This window comes from Typopeltis vanoorti, chromosome 21 (assembly GCF_054136105.1).
Source record: "Typopeltis vanoorti isolate ZY-2024b chromosome 21, IOZ_Tvanoo_1.0, whole genome shotgun sequence".
NCBI lineage: Eukaryota > Metazoa > Arthropoda > Arachnida > Uropygi > Thelyphonidae > Typopeltis > Typopeltis vanoorti.
Window position 1 is genome coordinate 108,297,491 of NC_143569.1, and position 22,310 is coordinate 108,319,800.

Genomic DNA, 22,310 nt, shown 5'->3' on the forward strand with positions numbered 1-22,310 from the left:
ATAATTTCTATTAGTCTTTCTTTCAAATAGTTATAATATACAATATTTTTCTTTAGAGATTTATGTACCATAATCATTATACCTGCTTTTGCTCTTCTTTTTTTTTTCTTTAGCCCACTGTAGATTTGTATGTAGTTGTCTGTTTCTTTTGTACTTTTTTTTTTGTTTCTGTTACTATACATATCCTCAGGGGCTAACTTTAGTGAGTACAGGCATGGCAAACCCGAGGTACCTGATGCTGGACCATGCCTTACTTCATGTAATATACATCTGTTATATTTTCAGTAGACTGGTCCCTCCTCTTTCTCCCTTGCTTCTTTCTTTCTTCTCTTCTTGCTCCTTCCCCCTGAATGCTATTAGAGTATTCGAGGGGAATCTTTCCTATTTTGCTGTGTCATTTAATCTTGTGCTAACAGGACATTATCAAACACTGTAACATGATCAGGCCATCAAAAAATTTGCATACCACATCGTCCGTTGCGCAGGTTACCAAGGGACGCGTTCTGGTTTTAGGCAGAGGAACCGATTCGAAAAATGTTACAGTCTCCCTTAGACACCACTCCTCAGCATTCTGCTAGAGGAAACTCCATCAATGGGCCCGCATTCCGTTTGGGAAGGTGTTTAGGGGCAGTGCAAAGAAATGGTTCTGCAAAAGAATGGAAATGGCAACGACAACACCACCAGACTATGGCTTTAGGCAACTGGAACATCTTCTCTCTGACAGGGAAGGAGTTGGAATTGGTCGAGGAAGCCACGCGCTACCGGCTAGACTTAGTCGTGCTTTCTTCGACCAAGAGGAGAGGCTCTGGAACTGTCGACCTGGATACGGGGTAGAAGCTCCGCTACTCTGGTGTGAGCCCGACAATGTCTGCTCAGGCAGGTGTGGCCTGAGAAGACATTGTCACAAGCCCCCAGCTGTCAGACTGTGTTGCTGAGTGGATCCCATTGGGGGGATGGGTATATGTGTTATGGCTTCAGATGAAAAACCATGATTTGGCTGTGGTGCAAGCCTATGCACCTAATCTGGAGTCAGAATACTTTGCCTTCCTAGAGGAAGTGGATGCTGCTTTTGACAGGGTGGCAGACATGGAATCAGTCCTGCTAATGGGTGACTTCAATGCACATGTTGGACCAGATGACAAGACATGGAGGGGTGTGGTTGGGAGGAACGGTGCCCCTGACCTTAATGCGAATGGGTTGAAATTATTGGACTTCTGCTGTACTAACAGCTTGTCCATAATGAATACCTTCTTCCAACACCAAGAAGTCCATGAGTATACCTGGTACAGGGATACATAGAACAAAGGTCTCTGATTGACTTCTAAATAGTCTCAGCAGACCTATTTTCCTCAGTGTTGGACGTTCGTGTGAGAAGAGAGGCAGCGCTGTCAACTGTTGTGTGCACTCTACAGCTTCAGAAACCAGATGCTACCATCAATGTTGGTAGGCCTAAGCAGCTATACCACGTGAAATGGGAGACATTGGAAAATGAGGCTGTGAGGAAGAATTTTGTAGATGACATTTCCTCCAGGTTCAAAGAGATTCCCAAGCATACTGCAGATGTTGAGGAGGAGTGGAAGCTGTTCAGAACAGCTGTCACTGCCTCTGCACTCTCATGCTGTGGCAGAAAGCGGCTTGGCATGGCAACGGGCAGTGAGAAAAGGACACCGTGGTGGAACCAAGTCCAAAAAACTGTCCGTGCAAAAAAGGAGTCCTACCTAACATGGCTTAGGGTCAGGTCACCTGAGATGCGTTTGTGGTATGCTGAGGCATGAAAAGCTGCTGCTGTGGCAGTAAAGTCAGCAAAGCAGAAGGCTAGGGAATCCTTTGGAGAAAGATTAGACTCATCCTATGCAAATGCATACAAAGTATTCTGGCAGACCATCTGCTGCCTTCGAGGGAGGAAATCGTGCACAGCAAGGGCAATTAAGGCCTCTCGTGGTGCACTTTTAACAACCGAGAAGGATATCCTCCACATATGGAGGGAATACTTTGAGAGCCTTCTTAACCTGGGTGGCCTAGCAGTTGTGGACATGCAAGAGGTGCAGATCAGGACAGTGACTAGTCTCACAGCACAAGAGGTCCATTTAGCAATAAAATCGCTAAAATCGGGCAAGGCTGCTGGCGATGATGAAATTCAGCCCGAAATACTAAAAGCCTTAAATCGAGACGGTATTCCCTGGCTGACTCGAGTGTGTCAGGCTGCTTGGATATCTGGGCGAGCACCAAAGCAATGGCAGATAGGCATGATAATACCAATCTTCAAGAAGGGAGACCAGAAGGATTGCAGTAACTATCGTGGCATCTTTCTCTGCTCAGCCTGCCTGGGAAAGTGTATGCTAAGTGCTTGGAAAGACGGTGCAGGAGCATAGTTGAGTCAAAGTTACATGAAGAACAATGTGGCTTTCGTCCTGGTAGAAGCACAATTGACCAAATCTTCACTGTAAGGCAGGTCTTTGAGAAATCTTGGGAATATACCAAGAATGTCTACACATGTTTTGTGAACTTGGAGAAGGCATATGACCGGGTTCCTCAGGATAAGCTTTGGCAAGTAGTACAGGAGTATGGAGTGGATGGCCAACTATTAGCTGCCATCAAGTCTGTGTATGAATGCCCAGAGTTTTGTGTCAGAGTAAACAGCACAAAGTCTGAACCTTTCAGTCTCCGTTGGCCTCCACCAAGGGTGTGTTCTGTTACCCCTCCTTTTCATAATATTTATGGACTGGATTGATAGGCACAGCCGAGGCAGTGAGTGTGTCAGAATTGGAAGATGTAGCATTGGACGTCTGCTTTTTGCAGATGACCTAGTTCTGCTTAGCTCTTCCACAGATGATCTCCAGCAGACCCTGGATAGGTTTGTAGCTGTTTGTGCAGATGCCAGAATGAAGATCAGTGTGGCCAAAACTGAAACATTTGTGGTCTCAAGACACCCATCCCAGTGCACTCTACATGTAAGTGGAGTCCCAACGAGGCAGGTGGAGAAGCTTAAATACCTTGGGTCCATATTCACGAATGATGGAAAATCGGACGTAGAGCTAGATACTCGAATTGGCCTAGCAAGCTCAATATTGCGGAAGCTTGGCCATTCGGTAGTATTGAAGCGGGAGTTAAGCCAGAAAGCAAAGCTGGCTGTCTTCAATACAGCCTATGTCCCCATCCTCACCTATGGTCATGAGAATTGGGTAATGACCGAAAGAATGCAGACACGAATCCAAGTGGCTGAAATGAAGTTCCTTTGAGGGGGTTGTAGGGCTGACAAGACTCGACAGAGTCAGAAGCTCTGCAATTTGGAAACCCTCAATACTCAACCACTGCTTCTCCGTGTTGAGAGATCACAGTTACATTGGTACGGGACCTGGTCAGAATGCCACAAGAGAGGCTCCCCAAGCAGGCCCTCTTTGCCAAGCCAGAGGGTGGGAGGCCAAGGACTCCCTGGATAGATTATATCCAAAACCTTGGGTGGACACGTTTGGGAATCCCACCAGAACACCTGAGCTTGGTGGCAGAGGATCGTGACCATTGAAAGTTCCTCTTGCAGCTGCTGCCCCCACAACCAAGTTAGGAAAGGTGGGTCTTGAAGATGTATGTATGTATCTCTCAATCCTTACAATTCTTTCCACAGATCATTCCTTCTTCTTCTTCTCAGTGGATTTTTTCGATGGGCCAGCCTGGAACTCACAATAATCAATTATCCTCTCAGATGTAGACAAGAACAGCTGTGCTCAAGTTGGTCCACGTGGTCTAGCATGACAATCAGCTTGCGTTGACTCTCCCGCCTTACTGACGAAATGCCCGCACTTGGCTCATTACTTGGCCGCGTAACTGTGTCTAGACATCATTCTGTTGACCAATCTCATGTATTCATCTCAGGGAATTACTCGAGCTTGGCCCCTTGACCTGCGCCAAAGTTGAGAGAGAAGAATAGACCTCCCAGAGAGCTTGGTAGGTCAAGCCTTTTATATCGTACCTTGAGCGGCACTCCTACAGTGTCATATTTTCCGCTCAACACTGCTCCTTTGCACGCGGTTCTGGTCCTTCTCCTTGCATCTCCCTGGAAACTCCTGCGCACAACTTACTCCATGCGCACGTGACTGCCGTGGGGCATGTTACCAATCCAAGTGTCTCGTTTGCAAACTTTGAACTCACTTTTACATACTAACGTAATTTTCATCATTTCTTCCATTGTTAAATTTACAAGAACAGGTAATATTTTCTTACATAGAGCAGTCCAATATTAAAAGCGCTTATTTAATTTTTTCAAGCAATTAACATCTCTACTTCATCATCAGTTGCATCAGTCTTGGGACTGGTAGCTTTGCAGCAATTTCCTCCATTCTGCTCTGTCATTGGCTTTCTTCTTAACCTCCTGGTAACTCCTCAAACCCGTGCTGTCTTTGACTTGGTCAAGAAAGCTTTTCCTTGGTCTGCCTCTTCTTCTTTTCCCCTCTATTTTGCCTTCAGTTATTCTTTTCACAAGTTCATCATGTCGAAGTATGTGTCCAAACCACCTATCCCTTCTAATTTTGATCAATTTATGTAGAGTTCTTGTTTCGTTTATCTCTCTCAGGACTTGTTGGTTTGATTTATTTTCTCTCCATTTTATTTTGTTCATGCGACACCAGCACCTCATTTCAAAAGCCTCCAATCTTCTTACATCTTCTCTGCCTAGAATCCAGGATTCACATCCATACAGTGCAATGCTCCATATGTCTTTACTATTTTTTTTTTTTTTAATTGTAGGTTGAGGTTTCATGTTAAAATGCTTTTCATCTTAGAGAATTGGGCTTTTGCATTGTTCATTCTTGATCTTATTTCTTCTCTTGTTCTGCCATCTTCTGTTATTAGGCTTCCTAAATATTTAAAGCTTTTCACTTGCTTTGTTTGTTTCCCACTGATGTCTATATGCTCTATATTGATAGGGATTTTGCTGTAACAATGATTTTAGTCTTATCTGTGTTGATTTTCATTTTATATTTTTCAAAGTGATTATTTAGTAATTCTAGCATTGTTTTTAGCATTCTTCTGTTTTCTGCTACAAGGGCTATGTCATCAGCAAATCTTATACACATGACTTGCTCACCATTTATCTTTATGCCACTATTTATTTTATCTTTAGTTTCCTGAATGACCTTTTCAATATATAAATTAAATAAAAGTGGTGAAAGTATACATCCTTGTCTTACTCCACTCCTTATATTTATTATTTTCTCCTTATCATTGATTTTAATCCATCCATTTTGATTTTTGTAAGTTTGATAAATTATTTTCCTATCCCTCAAATCTATGCTGATATTAGTTAGACAATTTAGGAGTATTTGCTGATTTACTTTATCAAACGCTTTCTCTAAATCAAGGAAGCAAATGTAAGTATTTTGACTAAGGTCTAATCTTCTCTCTATTATTGCTCTTAAACAGAGTATTGCCTCTCTTGTTCCTTTATTCTTTCTTAATCCAAATTGGTCTTCATCCAATAAACAATCTATTTTTGAATAAATTCTATTTTGAATTTTAGCAGAATTTTGCTAACATGTGGGATTAAAGCTATTGTTCTAAATTGGCTGCATTTCTTTGCATTATTCTTTTTTGGTATTGGTATTGTGGTTGATTTCATAAACTCCTTTGGTATTTCTCCCCTATCATAGATTTGGGCTATTAATTGATAGAGTAAGGTTTTTATCTCATCCCCTAGATTTTGTAGCAATTCTATAGGAATATTGTCTACACCTGGACTTTTTCCCTTACTCATTTCAGACAGTGCTTTATCAAATTCTTCTCGCATTATTGGGGTCCTAGGTTATCTTCACTTTGATTTTCTATGCTGATATCAACCATCATCTCTACTTATATACAAGTATTTCTCTCAGCGTTTTGATGTTTGTAAAATCCTGAATGAGATATTTCACAACGAAATCTCTTCATTCAAGATTTAACAGAGGGCACCTACTCTACAACTCTGGCTTCACCACTCATTTCACCAACTACCATCATCATTTACATCAATGCCATCTACTGTCCACCACCACCACCATTAGTATTTTTCACAGACAATCACAAACACCCACGTGCACTGTTGGATTTGAACCCACAGCCTTTTGGCTGGTGAGCAGATATGCTAATCAGTCAGCAGGCAAACCAGACTGGCATTTAATTTGTCTCTCCTCACTGCCTTCTTCACTTCGTTACATTTGCTCTATACTGTTTTTCCATTATCACAGAGATCTCTCTCCTAATCTTTAAAGCTTTCTTTCTTGAATTTTCTGTAATGTCTTCTGTGTTGTTCACCTCTTTTTTGACTTTTCTGTGTCTGGTACTGTTTGTTCCACTGCTTGATTGCAGACACTACTTTGTTTCTATTCTCCTGTTCCTTTTCCATAATGGTTTTCAGTTCTTCCTTGAGCAATTTCCTATACCCTTTCTCTGTAATTTCCTCACTCATTGTCGTCATATCTCTCTGAAACTGTGCCTTTACTTGTCGATTGAGTTTCAACTTGATATTGGCAATCACTAAGCTATGATCTGATTTCATGTCTAGCATGTTCTTAGTTCTTCCATGCCATGTTCACTTCTTGCAGTCTTTTTGCTGGAAATGTATGTCACAAATTACCATATCATGCTTCAAGGCAAATTCAAGCAGTCTTTCTCCTCTTGCGGTGAATTTGAGCTGTGCAGAAGAAAGTGATTTTTAATCGGTGAATAGTCCATTTTTTTTCTACGTTTTTGAGTGCTAAATTGTTTCTCTGAATACAAGTGTACTTCAGTGGCTGTTTTTTTGAAGTTAGTTGCTGTCGCGATATAATATATTTTGGTTACCATCAGAATCGAATGCATAACGGTGTAAGACAAAACGAAACTAAGTTTTCATTACTGTATTTAGTTATATTTCATTTTATTTAATTATATTTAGTATACTTAAATGTTTTTTTGCTTGTAATTGTTTGTACTTTTTTTCTTATTTATTTAACGGAATTCATTAATTGAATAATTATTAAACTTTACGCTACTCGGCAGTAAGGAATGATGACGGATTCAGCTGCAGTCACAAGTGGTGTATCGCCAAGTCCTCCGCCATTTAAGAACTCTATTATAAGTAATATCATGAGGGACTTTTGTGGCATGCAGTACTTGTGGCATGTATGCGCCTCAGGAATTGGATATGTGGCTTGTGAAAGAGAGCGGAGAGCATATGTGTCCACAAAATGCAGGCAGTTGGAGGAAATAAGTGCATTAGAAATATCGATATCTGACCTTGTTGCTCCAGGAAAGGGGAATGAATGTAGGAAGACAAGTAGTGTGATAGGAGAGAATGAAATATATATATATATGAATGAGAAAATAATAGTTGATAGTGTGGAAGGTGTGAGTGACTGAAAGTTTAGGAGATGGTTTTGTTTGGGAGAGTGAATTTAGATTAAGAGGGACTGACCTGCGGAGGGAGATAGATGAGCTGAAAGAGGAGGTGGAATGTCTTGTGAATGAGAGCAGAAGTATGAAAGATAAGATTAGGAGAATGGAAGAGATGAATGCAAGGCGAATCAGAGTAGGGGAGAAAGAGAATTTAGGGAGTATGAGTGAGAGGTATGCGGGGTGCTAGAAGAGGAGAGAATGGAAATAGTAGAAGAGGAGAGAATGGAAATAGTAGAAGACAGGGAATGAGAGAGAGGTATGGGAATGCTAGCAGATGAGAGGATGGAAAAAATAGGAGAGACGGAATGAGAGATATGGGAGTGCTAGAAGAGGAGAGAATGGAAAGGGTGGGAGAGATGGAATGAGAGATGTGGAAGTGCTAGAAGAGGAGAGAATGGAAAGGGTGGGAGAGATGGAATGAGAGAGAGGTATGGGAATGCTAGAAGACGAGAGGATGGAAACAGTAGGAGAGACAGAATGAGAGAGGGATATGGAAGTGCTAGAAGTGGAGAAAATGGAAACAGTAGGAGAGAGGGAATGAGATAGATGTATCGGAGTGCTAGAAGAGGAGAGAATGGAAATAGTAGGAGAGAGAGGTATGGGAATGATAGAAGAGAGAATAGCAGTAGAGGAGAGGGAATGAGAGAGACCTATGGCAATGAAAGAATAGGAGACAATAGGAGAGAGGGAATGGTAAGAGATATAATGTATGGCGACTCAATGATCCGTGGTGTTCAAGATAGGATGCGTGAGGAGTGTTTACCAGGAGGAACAATAGAAAGGGTGGCTATGACAATTAAGAGGGGTGAAAGGGTGGATGAGATGATTGTGATGGTAGGAACGAATGACTTGAGTGGTAATGTAAGTCGGGCAGCGAGAGATATGAGATTTTTGCTTGAGACTGTATGGAAGAAGACAGAGAGAGGAAAAATAGTGTGCGTGTTGCCTAGGTATGAATGATGAGCTGAGCAGAAGAGCGGTGATATTGAATGGCATAATAGCAAGAAGGTGTGACGAGAGAGGACTGGTATATGTGGATGCTTGGAGTGCGTTTGAGGAAAGAGAGGAATTGTATGCGAGAGATTGTTTACATTTGAATGAGGAAGGACGTAGGCATCTGGAGAGATTGCTGTTCTGAACAAGTCAGTGTGTCCCAGGGAGGATGGTAGCAGAGGTGGCCTCTTGTGGGAATGGATACTTGGGAGAAGGGAGACGATGTCAGGTACACTGAGCCCAGTGGAGTCTAGAAGGGATAATGCTGGGTATAGAAACAATGGCATTTATATGCTTAATACTAATGCCAGGAGTATCCGGAATAAGGGAGAGGAATTGGTGGCACAGATAGCATCAGCCTGGCCAAACATTATTGCAATCACAGGCCAGAAGAGTGACTAGTGTGGTAAGGAAAGCAAAACTGGAATATGAGAGGAGATTGGCTCTACGATCCAAAGAAAATCCTCGCGAATTTTTTAGCTATGTGGCGAATAGGAGGAGAAATGACTGTGGAAGAATGATATTGTGGGATAAAAATGGGAATAGAGTGACTGATGCAGAGGACATAGTGGAATTGTTCATTGAACACTTTATTCGAGTATTTCATCCTAGAGGAGTCAGTTTTAATGCTAGAGGGATAGGGCTGGTTCGAGGTTTAGAAGTACAGGAAGAGAGTGTGTTTCAGATACTGAGTACTCTGGATGTCAGTAAAGCTGTGGGACTGGATGGTATTTCACCCTGAGTTTTGAGAGAATGTACTAGGGAACTGACAGTGCCTTTAACCTGGCTTTTCAATGAAAGTCTGGCTTTGGCAAAGGTGCCCAGGGAATGGAAGGAAGGTAAGATAGTGCCATTGCATAAGGGTGGTAACAGACTGGAAGTGTTTAATTATAGACTAGTCTGTGTGTCATCAGTAGTTGTTAAGATCTTGGAGAAAGTAGTGAGGGACCGTATACAGCATTGGACAGATGAGGGTAATGTTATCTGTGAGAATCAACATGGATTTGTGAAAGGGCGCTCTTGTTTTAGCAATATGCTAGCCTTTTATAATAAAGTTACAAGAAAATTAGATGAGGGAAAGGCATATACTCCAATTTTCTTAGACTTAGCGAATGCATTTGACAGGGTGCCACATGATAAGCTGATATTTAAGTTGCAGCACATGGGTCTGGATGTCAGATTGGTCAACTGGATTCAGGATTGGCTGTCTAATAGGTATCAGAGAGTTGTGTGTGCTGGAGCAGTTTCAAGGAGGCAGAGGGTTACAAGTGGGGTCCCACATGGCCTAGGACCTATATTGTTTAACCTTTATATCAATGACATTGCCAGTGGATTGCAAGGGGGATATTCAGTTGTTTGCAGATGATGTGAAGCTGGGAAGGATTATTAGTAATGATGCAGATGTAGTAGCCCTGCAAGAGGATTTAAATAAGCTAGATAGAAGGACAAATGAATGGGGGTGTCAGTTTAATGCAGCAAAATGACTCTATGGGAGGAGTTATACTGGAGGAAGTAGGGGAGACAAGAGATCTGGGGTTGATGATTGATAAAAACCTGAAGTTTAGGGGACATATTGCAAAGGTAACACAGAGGATTGCTGCAATTATGAGAAGGACACTGACCTGCAGAGATAAGAGGGTTATCATTCCGTTGTATGTCTCTGATCAGACCACACTTGGACTATTGTTCTCAGATTTGGGCCCCAGGATTTGAAGGGGATAAATTAACTGTCGAAAGGATACAAAGACGGATGACAAAGATGGTTTCAGGACTGTACAAGGATAGTTATGAGGATCGGCTGAGGGAATGTGGACTGCAGAGTTTGGTGGATAGAAGAAGGAGAGGTGATATGATTGAGACTTTTAAACTGTTGAGAGGTGGTTATAGGGTTGACACTGGGGAGTTCTTTCACTTGGTTGAACAGCGGGAAGGAGTGATGACAAGAAGCCATCCCTGGAAGTTACGAAAAAGAAAGGAAACTGTGAGCAAGAGGGTAAAGAGTGGTTTCTTTGCATGGGGGGGGGGTTGAACCGTTTAATGCATTGCCTGATGGAGTGGTGGGAGTGAGAACGGTCAGTGAGTTAGACTTTGTGTTTCTTTTGGGGGGGGGGGGGGGGGGCTCCCCTTGATGAGTCTTGACAGACTTTATGTTCTTAGGAAGGACCTCACACAATGAGTCTTTTGACTTCATGGAGGCCTGTATAATAATTATTATTCTTTCACATTCTTCACTGTCCTTTCCAATCTTTGCATTCAAATCTCCTCCAATAATTAGTTTATCTTTCTTTGGTACTGATTTCAAGGTTATTTCCAAGTTGCTATGGAATAACTGTATTTCTTCTTCAATGCATTCTGAAGCAGGTAAATAGACCTGAATTGTTGTATTGTTAAATGGTCTTGCTGAAAATCTTTATTCTATTCTATTCTTCTTTATTTATTTATTCTATTCTATCCTTATTCTATCCTTTTCTGGTTTGTATTCTAATAATGCCTATTTTGCTTAGAAAAAATCCATCTACTGCCTCATGTTTTATGCTATTATCAGACCAGATGATTCTTTCACCTCTCATCTGCCCTGACTCTGTCCAGCACATCTTCACTAATTCAAGGATGTCACACCAGCATCGTTCAATCTCCTTGCATAACGAGTTTAGTTTCTCAGAGCCAATAAAATACAAACATTCCATGTTCCCATTGATAGATTGTTTCTTGCTGGTTTTAATTTTATTGCACTACTTTCAGTAGCTAAATTTTCACCCCAACCCTGATCACTCAGTTGGATATGTGGAACTTGTTTATCCGGACGACATCCGATCCAGCATTTTGTGCTTTTTCCTTTCATATTGCACTATATTTTAATTCTTTTTGTTTTTACACTCGGAGCATCAATACTCATTTAACCAACCTCAATGGTTTGTTCAGCTTCCCCTAACATGGAGAACAGACAGTGTTTGCTGCCGCCCACTAAGTTGTGTATGTTGGAGCAATATCCCAGAAGAGGAAAGTCACTAGTCGGTGCTTCAAGAATCCGTTTTAAGGCCATTGCTTATTAGTCTCTATGCTAATGATATTTGGGAAGATCTGAATGGAGATATTCAGTTGTTTGCAGTTTTAAATGGTTTGAAAATTCAGTAAACAAGCATGGGATATATAGTTTATACTTGCTGGTGATATGATAGAGGAAGTAAGAGATCTGGAGGTGATGATGGATATGGACCTGAAATTTCACTAAAATACAAGAGATATTTTAGTGGAAACTAATGAAAGTTTGCAAAAGAATAGAAAGAAAAAAAAAGGGGGGGGGATAAAAGAGGTGATGAATGATTCCAGGATAGCAGCTTATAGAGATTCTATAGCTAGAGGATTAGTTAATGAGAGAGTCTATAAGATCTGCTATCCAGGAGGGAGAATGAACAAAATAATTCAGGTGTTGAACATGAGGAGGAAAGGAGCAAGAGAACTAATGGTGGTCATGGGGACAAATGATTTAAGTTAATTAGTGATTAACTTAAATTAGTTAGTGATTGAATGAAGATGATATTCTAACAGGAATAGAAATGGAAGGATTACAGTATTTTTCACTAGGATAGAAATGACAAGAAGGGAGGGGGAATGCTGCTGATGATAGCAGAAGAATTATGTCATTATAAGGCAGACATGAAAGATGAGAAGTGTGATGTAAAGTGGAGGTTGACAGGAAGATGTATTTAGCTAGATATTGCTACAGGCCTGGAAATGTGAAGGGTGGTGATGACAAAATATATAAACAAGTTGGGTTAGTAAACAAAGGATGGGTAATTATTATGGGTGATTTTAATTATTACAGTATAGATTAGAATGAATAGATAGCATTTGGGAATAAGAAAAATGAATTTCTTGAGAGATAACTTTTGCAAGTAGCATGTAAAGGAGGGCAAGCGAGGATCAAGAGTTTTAGATCTCATCATTTCATCGGAGGATGTAATTGTGATGGGGTTTTGCACTTTCCTCCAGTTGGTGAGAGTGATCACCTGGGTTTTGACTAACCATATGCAGCCTTCTGTGAGGAAATGACATATGCGGAATTACAAGGCTAGTGATTACAAGCTTAGGAGAGAGTTTGGAGCTATAGCATGGAATAAGGAGTTCAACAGTAAGGAAATAAAATGCTGCTTGGGAACTGTTAAAGAAATACATAACAACATCAGTGTGTGAATGTATTCTGAAGGCCAAAAGGCCGAATAAGGTAGGTGTAAGATCGATGAAGGGAGACTTGAGCAAAGTCTAGAAGAAGAATCTACTTTAAGAAAATACTCCCTGAGCACTATATATCAAAAGCATCAAGTACTTGATTATCACTCTTCCACAATGTCCATGTTGTACAGACTACTGAAGATTTAAGTTTTTTTTTTATTGATATTCTTCTCTCTTTCCAAACTCTAAATTTTTTGAACAGTTCTAAATCCCTCCATAATCATCTACCCACTTCACTTCTCATTTCCCCAATATCGGTTACACAGCTACACATACCAGCCACTAAATTATGAACTTTTATTTAATACCGTGTTGGACCTCCTTAAGTCTGAATTACAGCACATTTGCTGTTTGCCATAATTTCACAAGGTTGCATATATGTCTACAACATACAAAGCATTCACCAAATAGTTATTTAACTGGCTCAGATTTGAGAGACGAGTACTTTATTACGAGATCTGCTTTTCTAACATGTCCCATACATTCTCCATGGGGTTCAGATCTAGGCTTTATGATGGCCACAGAAGATGGTGGAGATTGCTGTCATGCTCACTTGACACTGTTGAACAGTTCTTGCACAATGGACAGTATCATTGTCATCTATGAAACAACCATCACCTGCTGGATAAAAAGTCAGCATTGCAGGATTGATCAGCAACAATTTTCAAATATTCCTTGGAGAACACCCAACCTTCCTGCAATATCAGGGAACCCGTTCCATATCAACAGAACATGACACCACCTCCTGAACCTTGAGTTGTGTTTACAAGGCAAGCTTTGTTCATCGCTTCATGGGGCTCTTGCCAAACTCTCTGTCTACCATCGGTACAGAACAAGCTATACCTTGACTTGTCGGACCTCATGCCTTTTTTCCAGTGTCCAGTCACAGTGTTCCTGACACCACTATAGATGAACTTTCTGGTTCTTTGCAGAAATCAGTGGTTTCCATAGGCATGTGACTGCCAATATTAATCCATTCAATTGCATGTGCATAGTTCAGTGAGTTATGGGTTGAGAACAGCCTTCATTAAATGTTTTGGTCAATTGCTGCACACAGGAAGTTCTGTTTGTCTGTACAAGCCTTCTCAGATGACACTGATCTCATTCCGGACAGATGCTTTAGGATCTCAGTTACAACTCTTAGACAGTAATGTGGGTTATTTATCCATTGATTAAACATCCAGGATATTACACCTTTTGAGAAACCAGTCAGGTCAGCTGTTTTCATAATCATGGCTCCAGCTAGATGGGCACCCATAATAAACCCTTTATTGAATGAAATATCTTTTGTTTTCTCCCATTGTGATCAACACTGGTCACAGTTACTGACCAGCAGCATTTCTGTTCAGTTCTAGGCAACTATTTCTTAAATAGTTGCCTAGAACATGTAGTGATGCATATTACCAGGTATTTTGCATACACACTGGGGTAAGTTACATTTATGTAAATCTGCATGCTTGCTTGCTTGTCAGAGGTCATCTCCTTTTAGGAGGTTGACTACCATGAGCTTCTACCATGTATGATTTTGTGCTTCTCTTTTACATTCTTCATAAGACAAAAAAGGTCCAATCCTTAATATTTCCCATCCGATCTGTTCTTTGTCTTCTTATTATTATTCCATGTATCATTCCTTCTAGAAGTGTTTTTTTGTAGGAATTCATGCCTTAGTATGTGACCAAGGTAGGCAGTTTTCCTTTAATTAATGGTTTTCAACAGAATGCTGTCTTCTCCAGTCATCTGTGATATTTCTAAATTAGTTTTTTTTGGCAGTCCATGGGACTCTAAGGATTCTTCTGAGGATCCACATCTCAAAGGCTTTTAGTTTATTTCACAATATTTTGATATTGTCCAGGTTTCTGCTCTATATAAAGTGTTAACCATACATAGCATTTGGGCAGCCTAATTCTCATCTTTGTGTGAGTTTCCCTTGAGGTCAGAATGTTTTTCATGCTAATAAAGGTTGAACTAGCAATTACTATTCTTCTTTTCACACTTTCCATTCTCTGTAATTAGTTGACCCAAATATATATAACTCTCTGATCTAAGGCATTTCCTCTGACTTTAATATTAATATCAGGTATTTTCTCTTTTTCTCTTGTTACCAGCATGGTTTGATTTTTTTGAAGTTGAAATTAAGTCCATATTTTTCACTTAGTTTCAGCATCTCTTCTAGTAGGTTTTGAAGATTTTTTTTATTTTCAGCCAGCACTACTGTGTCGTCTAAATATCTTAAGTTGTTTATATTTTTGCCTCCTTTAAATTCTTCTAATTGGTGGAAGATATTTTCAGTATAGAGTTTAAACAATATAGGAGAAAGAACACAGCCTTATCTGACACACTTCTTTACTGGGAATTCCTCTGAGGTTTCTCCTGATGTTTTTATTGTGGCAGTTTGCTCCCAGTATAGATTTATCAGTAATCTGGTATCTTTACCATCTACTCCTAATTTTTTGATGCATTCTATTAGTTGTTCATATTGTACATTGTCAAAGGCCTTTGTGTGGTCAATAAAACATAAGTAGACTTCTTTCTGCTTCTCCAGATATCTTTCTATAATAGTTCTAATGTTGAAGAGTCCTTCTCTAGTTCCTTTATTTTCCTGAAAACCAGATTGTGTTTCATTGATTTTATGTTTATTTCTTTCTAGGATGATATATAATATAGCTTTTTTGCTATCTGACTGATCAGACTGATTGTTCTGTACTCTTCACATTTGATTATCTTAGATTTTTTTAGGTATTGGTAGGAATGTCGAGTGGTTAAAATCTTGTGGCACATGGCCAGTTTCGTATATTTTGTTACATATGTCAGTCAGTGATCTTATAGTCTTATCATTTAAAGCCTTTAGATATTCTGACATAATTCCATCCATTCCTGCAGGTTTTCCTGGTTCCAATTTCCTAATGGCATCTGTTACTTCCCAGATAAGAATAATAGGCCCCCTCCAAATTTTCTTGCAACGGCTTATCTCTTCTACCATGATTGTAGAGTTCCTTTGAATACTCTACCCATCTATCCCTTATTTTGTCTTTCTCCATTAAGATGTTTTTTTTTCTCCATTAGGTATCTTCAATGCAATGAGAGCCTACCCTTTTGCAAGATTTGCTAGTTAGCTCCCAGAACTGTTCATGAAGTTGCCTAGTTTTGTGCTTTTTCTCCAAAAATTCAATTTCCTTGGTGACTGGCCACATCTCTGTTTTGTCTCAGAGTGTGCCCGGACTATGTCACATAGTTTGCTGTTATGCCTTTGTTACCATTGTCAAATTATTGGTCATCTGTTAACTCTGCCATTCGGGTGTTCAAGTGCAACAAGGAGGAGACACTCTCCTTCACTACAACATAAAATGCTGATATCCTCACTTAGTTTTGCATGTCAATCAAGGCATGGTCCCAGGGGTGTGGCCACTGGTGCACTACCAGCTACTTGGAGCCATAAGTGAGAGTTGCATGAGCAGTGTGGAATCTTCGTAAAGGTTTCTAATTCAGTAGCCAGTATGTGTACCAAGATAACTGAAATAAAAGACTTACTCTATAGCATCTATAAGTATTTGCTGTCCACATTCTTTTAAAAAAACAGAAAATATATCTTTATCACCTGTTTCCTCATCTTCTTCAAGTGTCTTTCCCCCTAGAAGGAGATTGGCAACCATGTTGCAGAACATTTTTCTTTCTTTTGCTTCTTTGGAACATTTATGGTAATTCAAACCATTCAAGTATTTAATGGCTTCAAACCACTTTCTCCTGGGTCTACCATGCTCATTTTCTGTCTGGTTCTCTTCTAATATTAATTTCTGAATGCCTTCTCGTCTAGTTAGATGTCCAAATTGTTTACGTTTTCTTTCTTTAATGACTTTCATTAATGTTCTTTTCATTTTTGCTTTCTTTAAAACAGTTCATTTTTTATTTTCTCCGTCCATGATATTTTTTGCATTCTTGTGATGGTCCACATTTCAAAAGTTTCTCATTTTTTCTCTTCTTTATTTAGAGTTTAAGTTTCACTATTGTAGAGAAGGCTTGACCAGATGTAGCACTTTATTAATGTTTTTATGTTGAGCCCATACACAAAAGGTTTGTTGATCAACCTATAGTACGTTAGTACTGTATATGGGTAGTGGGTTGTGGAAAGGAAGAATTTGTTTACATTTGATTTAAAAGCCTGCATATTGTATTCTTTGGGAAACACAACAGGGAGAAGGCTGTTCCACAAAACAGCAATTGCAGGGATGAAGGAAGAGGGAAAGAAACATTCTGTGGGTTTCAAAGTGCACTATGAGGGATGTTGAGTAGCTGCACATGTTCCAACGAGCTTAGTACTAAGTTGGGGAAATTATTGATGCTATTTCAGATGAACATTTCCCATAGAAAAAATTTCCGGTAGAATATACATATTGTAGAAACCAAACGTTTGTGCTTCATATCGATAAAGGCTTTTCTTGCTATCTCTATTCTTCTTTTTATTTCTTTAAGGGAATTTCCTCCTTCTGTAAACATTTGCCCCAAATATATAAAAGATTTAACCTGTTCAATTTGCTTTTGGTTAACAGTTATATTTAGTTTCTTATTTATTGGTTCTTTTGATATAATCATGCACTTTGTTTTCTTCAGGTTAATAATTAATCCCATGTCTAAGCTTCTGTTGTAAATTTCTGTGACTCAGTTTTGAAGATCATCTTCAGATTCAGCAATAAGTGCAGTGTCATCTGCATACCGAAAATTGTTGAAGTTCCTACCCACGACTTTTACACCCTTCAGTTCTGCAGTATCTTCAAAAATTTGTTCACTATCTGTATTACACAATAAAGGTGAGGCAATCCTTGTCTTACTCCTTTTATGATTTCAAAGCTGTCAGAAATATGCATTTTTGTATCTTATTGAGGCAATTTGATTCCATTATGTATTTGTAAGTATATGTAGATCTTTTGATTTTAGACTATTATTCTGTAGGATATGTATTAATTTCTTGTGATCTATTGAATCAAATGCTTTGGTGTAATCAATAAAACAAAGATATGTGCTTTTCTGGTTATCGAAGCTTCTTTCGCATAATATTTTCTGAAAATTCCTTGTCTTTTACCTTTGTCTTTTTAAAAACCTGATTTGAGCGTCTTCCATTTCTATTGACAAAGTGTCTTTTATTCTTTCTAGGATTATTCTCTGTAATAATTTTTAACATGACTTGTTAAACTTATTAGTTTTTTTCCTGAACATTCAAAAGATCTTGGAATTTTAGAAATAGTCACAAAGATGGATTTTCTTAGATCATCAGGGATTTATTCTGTATCATATATATTATTAAAAATGACGTATAGATCATTGATTGTGTTTTCATTTAATTTCTTCAACAATTCATTAGGGATCTGATCAGGGCCTGATGTTTAACCTATTTCCATATGACTTATAGCGTATTCTATTTCTTTCTATGTAATTGGTTCACCATCCATATTTTGTATATTTCGTGCGTCTGTCCGATCAGAGTCAAACAGCTTTTTTCCACATTCTTTTCATCTTTTCATATGTTGTTTCTAGTAGTATTTTTCTATTTTGATCTTTTATACAAGATTATGGTTGGATTCATTTATGCATTTCTTTACTATTGTGTTTGTTCCAATTCCTCTATTTCTTTACATTTTTCATTTAGCCACTTGTCTTTAGCCTTCCTTTATTTATATTTTATCATTTTACTGAGTATTTCATACTGTGGTACTTTTCATTTTCCATCTTTCGTTCATAAGTTTTAATATTGATTCTGTCATCCAGGGTTTTTTTCATATTGTATTTAATTTTTGAAATAATCTCATTAGCTGTCTCATATATTGCACTTCTAAATATTCACATCTTTTTTCAACTTCTTCTTCTGTCTTGCTAAGTATACCGTATTCCTTTAACAAAAGGTCTATAACAGAGAATGCTGCTGTTCTCTACCCACTTCTGTGTTCCAACTCTCACCAATTTTCCAAATGCTTTAACCAGAACTCTGGATATTTTAATTAATATTCCAGTATACATTGTAAATTCTTTAAATAATTTAATAGTCAGGTGTTACCAATGTATAAGCCTATCTACAAGAATCTGGATATAGATATTTGCTTATGATTTGTATCAGCAGCCTTAGCATCACTTTTGCAAAGTGGAAGAATTTTACCTTCTTTCCATTCCTTCAGAACTTCTGCTGTTTCAAGACTCCTATTAAACAAGGTCAGCAAAGACTGCTATTATCTATCTGAAACATTCTCTTAAGACAGTTGATTGTGTCGTCAAGTTGCATTGCCTTATTTATGTCAAGTTTACTAAATTTCTCACATACCTCTTACTCTCACCAGTAGTCCATCATTTCTCCCACTTCAGTCAAGCTCCTCATGTGATTGCCCTGATAAGAATGAAATACCCTGATGAATTATTCATTGAATACCTCAGCAGTGTTCTTTACAGAAGCTACCAGTCTACTAGATGCAATCTCTTCATTCGACTCCTGCTTATTCAAGTCCTGAAATGGCTTAAAAACAGTACCTTATAATCCTTGAAAAAGGGTTCAGGCTAGGCTATCAAACTCTTCATCCACCTACCTGACCATTATGCTATAGTTTGTAAACATTTATTGGTGGGTGGGATAATTAGAAATAATAATAATAAACAAATAAAATAAATGAAGCAAATTGAACTCAGCAGTGCTGAAATTTATGAGGTCATTTTATCAACTCTGGAATCAAAAAAATATTTCATAGAATAATTATTTTTAAAAGAAGTTTGAATGATGCGACACAATCAGTATGAAAGGTTTGAAACAGTATGATATTTTTTTTTTTGAGAAACAAAAAACCATTAAATTGGATGCAATATGACCTTAAAAAATCATTTAGAAAATCAACCCAAATTAGACTTCTTTTTTGATGATGTGGCATAGTAGTTGATTTGCTTATCTTAAGATTGTTTCCTAGTATACTTTATTATGATTATGCTTTTTCTTCTAGCCGTGTTGTGAAGGATCTGTATTATTTGCTTGGTGATTATTATTTCAAGAATAAGGAATTTAGGTAAGTTGTAACTCACTCATTTTTTATTATTCAGGATTTATATTTCGAAAATAAACTAATTAATAGCAATAAATTAAGTAACATTGAAACAAATTTTTTATAATTATAAAAATAAATATTTTAAAAAAGAGAAGAGTAACAATAATTGTGATATCCACAGACAAAATGCTTCATATTGACTAGGTGGAGTTATACTGGAAGAAGTGTGGAGAAATACAAGATCTTCAGATGAATTAGATAGAAATTTGAGCTCAGAGGACACATTTCAAAGGTTGTGTAGATATTGAAGACATTGAGCAAAGAGATGAGAGAGAGTGGTGGTTTCATTGTATGAACCTTTGATCAGACCACATGTAGATTTCTATACTCAGATCTAGTCACTGGGGTTTAGGAGGATGAAGTAACCTTTGAGAGGTGGGCTGAGACAGATAACAAATATGATGAGGATAGAAGAAGTCATGCAAACTACAGAATTTGGTGGATAGAAGACACAGGTGGAATATGATTGAGACATTTAAGCTGTTGAAAAGTTATTGGATTGCCAGTGGGGAGATTTTTCATATGGTAAAACAAGGAGAAGGAACAGGAACAAGGGACCATTTTGTAACATCACTCACCTTTATTTCCTGTGAAGAACATTCCTCTCCAGGTTTTAAAGCTGCAAAAGATAGACTTACGCTTTTGTTGGGTGCAAATGTCTCCAGAACTTTGAAGCTTAAACCAATGTCGGTGTACCATTCTCAGACACCATGCACCTTCAAGGGTCTAAAAAGCCATACCGCCAGTCTATTGGAAATGGAACAAGAAAACTTGGGTTGCGTAAGACATTTTTGTACATTGGTACATTATTTTTGTCCTACCTTGCTTCACTTCTGTAAAGAAAATGATTTGCCAGCTTCTTTTGGATAATGTCCCTGGATATCCTCAAAACCTCGCTGAAGTAAGAACAACATTGGATGTCAAGGTTGTTTACATGCCCCCAAACACAACATTGCTTTTGCAACCGAAGGATCAGGGGATTATATCAATCTTCAAAGCCTATTACCTCCGTATAACATTTATGGAAATGGTAAGAGTCTTAGACACTTCAAGAAAAACTATTAAAGACTATTGGCAGTCATTCGATATTTTGAAGGGCATAAACATTTATGCACGACTTCAAGGAATTAGAGCAAGAAGAGAATGTTATTGAAGATGTTACCAAGCTTGCACGAGTAACGTCTTCAATTCCAATCCCAACACGAGAGGTGGGATTGGACGATATTACAGCTGAAGATGTGACAAAAGTCTTAGAGAGCCAGGATAAACAACTTTCCAGTGAATACTTAAAAGAAGTAGCCAAACAATTCAACATTCAAAGGAGGAGAAAGAAAATGAAGAAGGAGGTCCTCTGAGAGATATAAAAACGGCCGATTTACAGCATATCCTTGCAAGCATAGAGACATTATTATTATTAAGAGAGACCTCCAATGAGTCAGAGACTCATCGAGGATAAACCACTTTCCAATGAAGAGTTAAAAGAATTAGCCAAATAATTAAGTCAACATCCAAAGAAGGAGAAAGAAAACAAAGAAGGTCCTCTGAGAGGTATAAAAATGGCCAATTTACAGCATATTCTTGCAAGCATAGAGACATTATTATTATTATTATTAAGAGACTTCCAGGGAGTCAGAGACTCATCGAGAGAGACCACATACTACACAAACCAGCTATCATAATTATTCTTGAATTCATTCAAACTGCTTGCACTCACGACCAGCATCCAATGGCAATCCATTCCAATCACGCACCACCCTCCTAGATAAAAATCTAGCCCTCACACCCTTCTTGGCGGCCTTCATTCTCAGCTTCCAAGGATGCCCTCTTGTCCTTTCCCCACCCTCCATAAATTAAAAAATTCCGTCAATTGAAATCCTGTGTGATCCTTTCATAAGTATGTAAGTCTCAATCATATCACCCTTCTTTCTCCTGTTTGCTAGTGTCTGCAGTCTACAAATTCTCAATCTGTCTTCATAATCAGCATTCCACAATCCTGATATAATTTTTAACACTCTCCTTTGTACTCTCTCCAATATATCAGAATCACGATGGAAACAAGGAGACTGGACTTGCGCACAATAGTCCAAGTGAATTCCTATCAAGGCCTTGAAAGTTTATTTTCACTTGGTTAGACTATAATAAATTTAGTTTAATCCTTTATCCAAGTGTGAGCAAACAAAGTTTGCACTTCAAAGTATCTTCAGGACTGGAGTAAGGTAGTACAGCACCAGACAACTCGTTGCAAAGGTGGACCAAGCTGACATTACTCCTATCTCAGTATCTCCCATAATGCAAAACACATCTCCTTGCGGATATGTATATTGTTATGCATTAAGGGAAGGGCTACTATCCAGACTAGTTTTGACCTTTGTTGAGGTGTCTTCAGTGGGAGCCAAGCCCAGACGTGGAGATACAAGGCAGAAGCAATTTCAAGGTCATCACTACCTATAGGAGTTGCCAAAAAGTGTGCCACCTTTTTATTAAATTACTCTGGATTTAGTGAAAGATGTTGAACGTTTATTTTTCACTTGGTTAGACTATAATAAATTTAATTTAATCCTTTATCCAAGTGTGTGCAAACAAAGTTTGCGCCTGAAAGTATCTTCAGGA

At 38.6% G+C, this 22,310-nt stretch overlaps 1 protein-coding gene across 3 annotated transcripts in view; it reads left to right on the forward strand.

The window, feature by feature from the left end:
- LOC150095180 (calcineurin-binding protein cabin-1-like) overlaps positions 1 to 22,310 on the forward strand; it is a 1,028,489-nt gene that overhangs the window by 596,202 nt on the left and 409,977 nt on the right. For all 3 annotated transcript variants that reach the window (XR_016550194.1, XM_090411711.1, XM_090411712.1), the window contains exon 30: positions 19,599 to 19,661. Coding sequence is in view for 2 of the 3 variants with exons in the window: in XM_090411711.1 (XP_090267837.1) it covers positions 19,599 to 19,661 (63 nt within the window). In the remaining variant the exon portion in view is untranslated. The remainder of the gene's footprint in view (positions 1 to 19,598; positions 19,662 to 22,310) is intronic.